Source organism: Manis pentadactyla, chromosome 2, assembly GCF_030020395.1.
Source record: "Manis pentadactyla isolate mManPen7 chromosome 2, mManPen7.hap1, whole genome shotgun sequence".
Taxonomy (NCBI): domain Eukaryota; kingdom Metazoa; phylum Chordata; class Mammalia; order Pholidota; family Manidae; genus Manis; species Manis pentadactyla.
In genome coordinates, this window is record NC_080020.1 from 189,559,121 (window position 1) to 189,568,317 (window position 9,197).

Sequence of the window (9,197 nt, forward strand, 5' to 3'; positions counted from 1 at the left end):
GCAAAGAACAAGGATTTATTGGTGGTGATTAAATTTGGGGGGAATATATATATATATAAGGTGGTTTGGGACATTTAGATGGAGATGTCCAATAGGCGAATTGGCTATAGAGATTCAGGGCTTAGCAAAGAAACTATGCAGAAGAAACAGATTTTTAAGTCATTAACATTATAGGAGATACTTAAAACTGCAGGCACAAGTGAGATTGCTTAGAGAATATAAAATGAGATTTCCTACCATTCTCCTTTACACCAGTAAGTTCCAAATGATCAAAACTTAAACATTTTCTTTAAAATTGAAACATGGAAAATTTTATCAAAATCTTGAATAGGAAAAAAACATTCAAAGCACAATCCAATAACAGTGATTACGTATAACTTTTAAAATTCTGTACAGGGGGGAGAAAATCACAATGAACAAAGTCAACAGATAAGGAAATAATATTTTATACTTCATATTTTACTTACTATAATACTCTATATCTAACCAAGATCTACTGTCCATATTGAAAAAGCTCTTACACCAGTAAGGCAACTAACAACCAACTAGTAAAATGAAGACCATGAATAGGCAGTTCACAGAAAAAGAAATATAAATGGTTTATAAACATGAAAAAAAGAAGTTGACCCTCACTCACAAAAACAAATCAAATTAAAACAGTGAGGTACTATTTTTTACCTTTTACATAGGCAAAGGTCAAAAGATTCGACAAGAATTAACAATAGAATAGCAGGCACACTCATATACTGTATAAAGTGGTACATTCTTGGAAGGCAGTTTGACAGTATAATAAATATAAACCCACACATGCTTTGACTCAGGAATCCCACTTCCACTGTATGGTTTATAAACCCATACAAGGGTACTAAGCAGCCATTCAAAAGAGTAAATTAGAGCTTTGTGTGTTATATGTCAAAATCCACGATAATGTTACTAAGCAAAAACAATGTGAAAATAGTGCATAAGTAAAGAAAATAAAAAGATTACACTTATATTTATACTTGTGCACAGAAATTTTCTGGGAGAATACATGAAAAAACCTAATGGTGGCTGTCATTGGGTGGTGGACTGAGGGATTCAGGCTGGAAGGATTTGCCATATATGTGCTTACTTTCAAAAGCAAAAAGGGAGAAAGGCACCAAAAGCAAAAAGGCAAACAGATTACTTTAAGAGCTAAGTTTGCTATTAATTTGAGAGGTTTTTATTGTGTACAGTGATTACCTCTTAAAATTGTTTTAAGGGGCTTTTTTAATATGTTTAAGAAGAAATGAGGTAGTCAGGACTTGTTAAGACCTTTCCAACCTAGTTTTGGTGATTGTCAACTTAGAACACCATCCACTTGAACTAAAGTGTCAACGGAATGAGAAATACATGTGTTAGGCTGATGTACACACTGTACACAGTTCTTTTTCTCAATTATAGGGGTTCCAATTTCATCTGCTGTCGCAGGTGTGGCAGTAGGAATGGTCACCAAAAACAATCCTGACAAGGGTGAAATAGAAGATTATCGTTTGCTGACAGATATTCTGGCAAGTATATTCATATTTCAAATATTTAGTGGTGAAGAGTATAATTTGTAAGTACCATATGCTTAGAACAAGACTAGAACTTGAGAAATAGAGGTGCTTGTTGTTCTCTCCTCTGTTTATTTGTCTTGGATTTTATAGGATGTGAGTTAAAAATATATATTATAGTATAAGTATCCATAATGGCTCATTTTAGGATGATTGTAAATTAATACTTAGGCATTTATGAGGGGAAACATCTACCAATAAACTGATGAAATATTTGTGACTTAAAAAGTCACAAATTGGAAGTAGTAATGTAGAAGATATTTCTTTGTGTGTAATCTTAGAGCACATGGCTTATTTCCAAAGCTGTTTTTTTTAATTCCTGTACAATGACTATGGATGAATTTCATTTTTAAAACTATATCACAATTCTTAAATTCCTTAAGGGAATTGAAGATTACAGTGGTGACATGGATTTCAAAATAGCTGGCACTTCTAAAGGAATAACTGCTTTACAGGTATTTTAAAACCTATTTGTTTAATTTTTGTAGTATTTATATAATGTCATGAATCAATATTTGTGTAATTTTTTGGCCTTTTCTTATTAGGCTGATATTAAATTACCTGGAATACCAATAAAAATTATAATGGAGGCCATCCAACAAGCCTCAGGTAAGCTAAGCCAGTGTTCCTAATTCTCCTTTTATCATTGTTTCTTTGTTAATAGGAACTATAATCCCCATTAGGCTTATTATTTAAAAAGGTTTATTATAAAATACTGCTTTAGAAAAATTAGATTTCATATAACAACCTAGATCAAGAAGTATTAAGTTATTGGGCACATGACTACCACCCAAGTGGAGACCAGTAAAAATTCAACTTTTGCTACTTACGTAACTCCCTAAAATAGGATTTATGGAGAAGGGAAACAAGTAGAATTATCAAGGTAATTGGGATATGAAAAGCTTTGATTATTAAGCTAAAAAGTTTGGAGTTTACTCCATAAAATCTAAAAATACCAGTATATCGGATCACATTTATTTTATGTAGTTGTAATTTCTATGTTTCTCTATTCTAGTGGCAAAGAAGGAGATATTACAGATTATGAACAAAACTATTTCAAAACCTCGAGCATCAAGAAAAGAAAATGGACCTGTTGTAGGTAAATACATTAAAATTAATACTGACTTCATGATAAGGTAAACATTTATATATGAAAATATATTATTACTATTTGAGTTTTGTTTTTAACTCCATATGCAAAACAAAAATATTTTAAATACTTTTCTGGTTAAAATACTTTAAATTTGAGGGAATATTCTTAGACGTTTGAACTTCCAGTAATTTTACTTAAGTAAACTTTTTCTATTTCATATTGAAATATGTGTACATGTGTCCAGACCAAAAAAATATCTTGACTAAGGTGACTAGGATATGTTTTATAGTCATATGTATATGTGAATTACTTATATTTTTGTCTGCACTACATTTCAGAAACTGTTCAGGTTCCATTATCAAAACGAGCAAAATTTGTTGGACCAGGTGGATATCATTTAAAAAAGCTTCAGGCTGAAACAGGTAAGAGTTATATGAAGTATGAGGTGTTTTATTTAATGCTAGCCTATGTAAGTATGTCATTTCATCTCTATTGTGTTGCTTGAAAATTATGTTTGAGAAATGAAAGACTAAGAGAAAGGGATATAACATTGACATGTCTTTACTGTAAGTTTTCTGTATGCCTCTTAATAAATCAGCAGTCATCCTTAACCATATTCAAGACTGACCTAGAATTCATCAGTTTCTTTGCAGCATTTTAAAATCATTTAGAAAAAATGCTTAGTTTTCACTTTAGAGGAATTTTGATTTAATTTTCCCTTATAATTAGTTCTGCTATTTTGCACTTAGTCTTACTTAGACTCTTATTCAAAGAGTTGTGTAGAAATAGTATGCTTTCATGTGTTTTTTTTTGGAAGCAACCTTTGGGTTACCTAGTACTTACCAGCTTTGAGGTTATTCAAATAAAGGGAGAAGCAGAGTTGACTTAGCCAGTTCTTAAGATTGAGAAACTGACATGATTTTGTCCCTTATCCCATCTGTTCACCACTCTAAACAGTAAAAGGGAGAAAGAAGAAAAGGTAAGGAAAGAGTTCTAGTATAGTTTCTACTCATAATTAAGAAGGCAAAACCAAACTCTCCAAAACTAGAACTTACATCTCCCACCAGATCGTGGGCTCCAGGCAAGTTAGGGCATTGGCTTACTGTTATATCCCCAGAGCCTAGCACAATGTCAGGTAACATAGCAAGTATGCAATGTGTTATTAGTTGGTAAATGAATCCCTTCATTCCTAAAGTGGTGATTAAACATAGCACAACTCCACCCAGCTACTTCCAGATCACTCCCCTGCTCTCACATCTACTTCTAAGACTAGTCTCCACTGGAGTGAGCAAGTTAACTTTAAAATGTTAAATTTATCTTTTTTGAAGGAGTAACTATTAGTCAAGTAGATGAAGAAACATTTTCTATATTTGCACCAACACCCAGTGCTATGCATGAAGCAAGAGACTTCATTACTGAAATCTGCAAAGATGATGTAAGTACATCTTATAAATACTATTTTCATCTTTTTGTTGCTGTTTTCTTTATCTCTTGTGGTTTATTTTCTGCTTACAGCAAGAGCAGCAGTTAGAATTTGGAGCAGTGTATACCGCCACAATAACTGAAATCAGGTAATACCGACTAATAGGCTGTGCTAGTTTTTATAATATAAGTCCATGTTACCTTCACATTTGCATTACTACTTTGAAAATTTAGGGTGTTTTTCACTTTCTATACCAGTTTGAAGATTTTCAGTAACATGATTCTGTGATTTTAATTATACCAATAAGATTCTTCTAACTGAATTGCTTTCTTTCACCAAATTTGCCACCATTTTAATTTTCCCAGAAACAGATTTAGCAATATTTCTCCTTCCTTCCTCCCTCCCTCCCAATTTAAAAAAATTTAAAAAGAAAATTTAATGAAGTGTCCCATTTTATGTAGGCCCCTTCCTTAAATCACTTCACAATAAGTTGATAAAAATTCTACAGTATTTAAATACTTAAATATTAATATTTAAAATTTTTTTTAATTTTTGGAAAATACTATGAAGAAAAATAGGGAAGAATATATATTCTAAGAGCTTTTCACTACACATTTTTCTTTTATCTTTTTTTTCCTTTGTGCTTTGATTCTTAAGTATTTAAATACAGGGAGAAGCAGGTATATTTTCAATTGAAAAATAAGTATCCCTTTTCAATAATGATACTTACTCCAGTTAAAAATAACATGTACTGGAGGGGGGTTTTTGTGTTTTTTTACTTTGTTCTCCCATGAAAACATAATCACTGTTTAATTATCGATAGATATACAGATATGATACTTACTGTTTTAACCAGGCTTATTTCCTTTCATAGAGACACTGGAGTAATGGTTAAACTGTATCCAAATATGACTGCAGTACTACTTCATAACACACAACTTGATCAACGAAAGGTAAAAAAGAAAAATGCACACTTGATCATTTTTAAAACTGCCTTAAAATAACAGTAGTAAAATTTTCTAGGCCAAGGATTGTACACTTTTGTCTACTACCAGCCTAATCACAGGAAACCAAAAATAACAGACATGATGCTGACAAAAGGTGTTATTTATGCTGTTTACCACGGATATTTTTGTTTATCCTTCCATGATGGAATAGGAACACTCTCGAGTGTTTTGAGGTAGAATAACATCTGGAGTTACCACATAGCAGTTATTAAAAATGTCTAACTATAGCCCTGTTTTCCCAATTTTCTTGACCAACCAGTCTTAGCAGCAAGATTTCTTAAGATGTTTTTCATTTTATTTAATCTTTGTTATACTTCATATATTTGGAAAACTAGGAATATGAAACTATTTAAGAAAACTATGGAGAACAAATGGGAGTGTCTGTTTTACCATATATTAAAATATACCATAAAGCTATACAGAATAAAACAATGTATTATGGCACAGAAATAGACAATTCATTCAACAGAAAAATAGAGACTAGAAATAAACCCACTTATGTACACAGGAATACAATACATGCTAGAAGTCACTTTTTTCAAGTCAGTGAAAAAAAAAAGAATACTCAATAAATCACACTTGTACAGCTGGATATCATAAAGCAAGATCCCTACTCTTTACCAAAATCTCATCTGGATCAAGGAGCTGGGTATTAAAAAAAATTGTAGTGGTAAGGGAAAAGGAAATTCAGGCATTGGGGGAATATTGAGGAAGGATACTATAAGAAAATATGGATATTGTAGTAATCTTGAGACTAGACAAATATTTTTCAGCATGATATCAAAGCCAAAAATGTAAATAAACTGATAAAATTTGACTTGATGATTTTTTAAAATTATATGGCAAAATTATAATAAGATTGAAAGATAAGTAGCAACTTAGGAAAAAAACATTTATATATGACAGAGGCTTCACATACAGGGGACTAGAATAGCGCAGTAAGAAAGATGAGTATCAATAGTTAAATGAACAAAGAACATGGACAAATATTTTCTTCTTAAAAGCCAACCAAGATACTCAATATCAACACTAATTTTTTAAAACACAAATAAAATCAAGTTACCTAATTTTTCAATTTTCAGGTAGTTGCGAATTCCCAGTGTGGGTGAGTGTGGAGAACAAATTTACATTTCCATACTTTGGTAAAAATTTTATGAGTACCTTTGGACCTAGATGCTCAGAACATTTAAAGGACTTTGTTCTGAGAAGATGGAGATGGATCATAATCACTGCAACACTGCAATTTTATGACTCTCAACTTTTTATTTTGAAATATTTTAAACGTACAGAAAAACTGAAAAGATAGTACACTGAACACCCATGTATGTTGCATGTAGATTCACCAATTATTAACATTTGCAACACTGGAATTGTAAAACAAATGATCATCTTTAGGGGATTGGTTAAACAAATTACATAGTTTGAATACTCCACTGTAATGCTTCACTTATTGATATGAAAAGATGTCCACAACATATTGAATGAAAAATAAGTATATTATAAAACAACAAACTCAGTAAGGTCCATTTTTACAAATGCCTTACATACACCCTAAACAGGTATTTCAAGGGATACTCAAACTATTAGCAGTAGTCATCTACAGATAGAGGGGTTTTGGATGATTTTTACTTTGATCTGAGTATGTCTGTATTATTTTAAATCTTCATAGATTTTATAATCAGAAAAACAATGATGCTGTTTCCACTTGGGAAAAACATATTTCCTGGCCATGGATATTAGGTAATTATGCATGACACTAATAAACAATATATTCTCTTTCAGATTAAACATCCCACTGCTCTAGGATTAGAAGTTGGCCAGGAAATTCAGGTACTTGTATTCAACCTTTTAGACTTAAAGATGTAAACTTAAGTTTCAATTATTTAGAAACTTAGAAAAAATAAGCTAAAATAATTGATCATTTCTTTATATGCCAAGCTTTTTAAATCTTGCTTGCTTAAGCAGAGTCATTAAGGATTGAAGACACAATTCTTGCCATCAAAGAGCTTACAGTTTAGTTAAAACGAAGTCCTCTCTAGCACTTTAAAAAATACGTGAGCAAGTTGGTGATTTGGAGACAGGACAGGAGAACCCTGATAATGCAATTTTGTTGAAGGCCTTAACATCATTATTTGAGGATTTTAAACTTCAGTTGCTTCAGTACTGTTTGAGGCTAAGTTTTTGAGTTCAGTGAAAGCCATGTTGTTCAGTTCTAGAATTCTGATAACAAAATTGACCTTTTTAATAGTTTTTTATTAGTGGATGAAAGAATTCATTGCCAGTCTTGGTTTTTCCAGCCACACTACATTCTGTGCCAGTTATACCTAATAACCCTGATCTCAGTAACCAAGACTTCTTCTAGTTTACTCCCAAACTGTAGTCCCATTGTTCAAAGTAGCCTCTAAAGAAAGATGAAAACTAAGACATACATACTATCTCTGTGTTAACATTTCTTTAAAATGAGAAGGGACTTGAAAACTGCCATATTTCCCCTCACTTTCATTAAGGTCAAGGCAAATGACTTTTAGTGTGATAGTCCTTTGAGCAGTAGTCTGAGTGACCTAAACATAATTCTGTGTAAGTTTGTAGCAGAATTAGGTTTAAAAAAAGCCCTAGAACCATTCTCCAAGGCTTTGATGTTCTTCCAATGTAGGAACCTGGCCTGAAGAGAATAAGAAGGCACAGACGAGTCTAACATAAGGTTATAATTGGGCAACTAAATGACCCCATCCTTTTTTGTAATCACTATTCAACCAAATTATATTATTAGGGTATACCTCCACTTAGCACTGAGGTGTGCATTCAGTGAGCAAGTAAAAACATTTATAATTGCTTTATTTGGACCATGTAAATTTAAATATCTTTCAATTTGGATGTTACTATTTTGTAACTTTAAAATCAAATTCATTTCTTTAACACAGGTTAAGTACTTTGGACGTGATCCAGCTGATGGACGAATGAGGCTTTCTCGTAAAGTGTTACAGTCTCCAGCTACAAACACTGTCAAAACTCTAAATGACAGAAGCAGCATTGTAATGGGAGAATCTGTTTCACAGTCATCATCTAATTCTTCCTAGTAATTTTTTTTAATGAGAATTCTAGGGTGATACTCTAGAGAGCAAAACTTCAGTAATATCTTTTAATGTAACATGTAGATTTATATATAGTATAAATATTCTAATTATTTGTATTAAAATGCTCATTTTATGTGTTCATTTCAAGAGTTAGTTTTATTCTTACTTACATTATAAATCAGTATTTATTAAAAGTAAAAACCATTTATACATCTTAGAAAAGACTGCCCTTTACTTCCTATAATTCTGAAAACTGAAAAACTTAGAAATAGATCATACTTGCTACTACAATGATTCTTTTCCTATATATCTTGTTTTTCTTCTTTTTATACAGTAGCAACAGTTACTCTTAGTCATCTTATGGCTTTGCATAACAGCCTTACTTGCCTATACTATGTCACCAAGTGGAACTTGCCATATTCAAAGCCAGCACCCTATTTCTTTAGTACAGTTACCATATACAGAAGGAGTTAAGGGAACTAATTTGAGCTCTTTTTAATGATGTGTGATCTTTTAAATTGGTCACAAAACCAGCAGTATGAACTGACTATTTCAGCCAGAGGATTGTGAAGGCAAAAGAATCTATGACAATAGGGAATCTGAAGAGACAAAGTCATTTTGAAGAGAAAGATGTGTGACTTATTAAATATGACTGTGAAGTGTCAACCAATATATTGGTTGGATATTCACCTGAATATCCTAGAAAGCAGTTGAGAAGTGACTTTTGTAGAGAAAATATTTAAAACAGTCCCAATTTTAAAATTTAAAGCATATTGCATGCAAATCACTGCAACAGGTTTCAAAATAACTGAAATTTACAAAATTAAAATTAAAACTACCTATTATGAGCACAGTACTAAGCTGTGAACACTTTATTTCTTCCTGGGACTTAAATATAGTCTGATATAGAGTTACTAATTAATGAAAGGCAGAATGATAAGCACTCTAGTGAAGGTTTAAAAAAAAAATGTAAAGATAGGGAGAGAACAGGTTAATTGTAACTAGAAGAAAAATTGAAAAGTCCTA

The 9,197-nt window shown here is 31.8% G+C and overlaps 1 protein-coding gene across 5 annotated transcripts in view; it reads left to right on the plus strand.

Moving 5' to 3' along the window:
• The window catches only part of PNPT1 (polyribonucleotide nucleotidyltransferase 1), a 48,583-nt gene extending 40,271 nt beyond the window's left edge, over window positions 1-8,312 (plus strand). For all 5 annotated transcript variants that reach the window (XM_036925990.2, XM_057497187.1, XM_057497188.1 and 2 more), the window contains exons 19-28: window positions 1,423-1,529; window positions 1,958-2,029; window positions 2,120-2,183; window positions 2,590-2,673; window positions 3,006-3,089; window positions 3,996-4,102; window positions 4,183-4,238; window positions 4,965-5,043; window positions 6,880-6,927; window positions 8,019-8,312. In XM_036925990.2, the coding sequence (XP_036781885.1) occupies window positions 1,423-1,529; window positions 1,958-2,029; window positions 2,120-2,183; window positions 2,590-2,673; window positions 3,006-3,089; window positions 3,996-4,102; window positions 4,183-4,238; window positions 4,965-5,043; window positions 6,880-6,927; window positions 8,019-8,174 (857 nt within the window). In that variant the 3' untranslated portion in view covers window positions 8,175-8,312. The remainder of the gene's footprint in view (window positions 1-1,422; window positions 1,530-1,957; window positions 2,030-2,119; window positions 2,184-2,589; window positions 2,674-3,005; window positions 3,090-3,995; window positions 4,103-4,182; window positions 4,239-4,964; window positions 5,044-6,879; window positions 6,928-8,018) is intronic.
• Window positions 8,313-9,197: the final 885 nt, after the last annotated feature.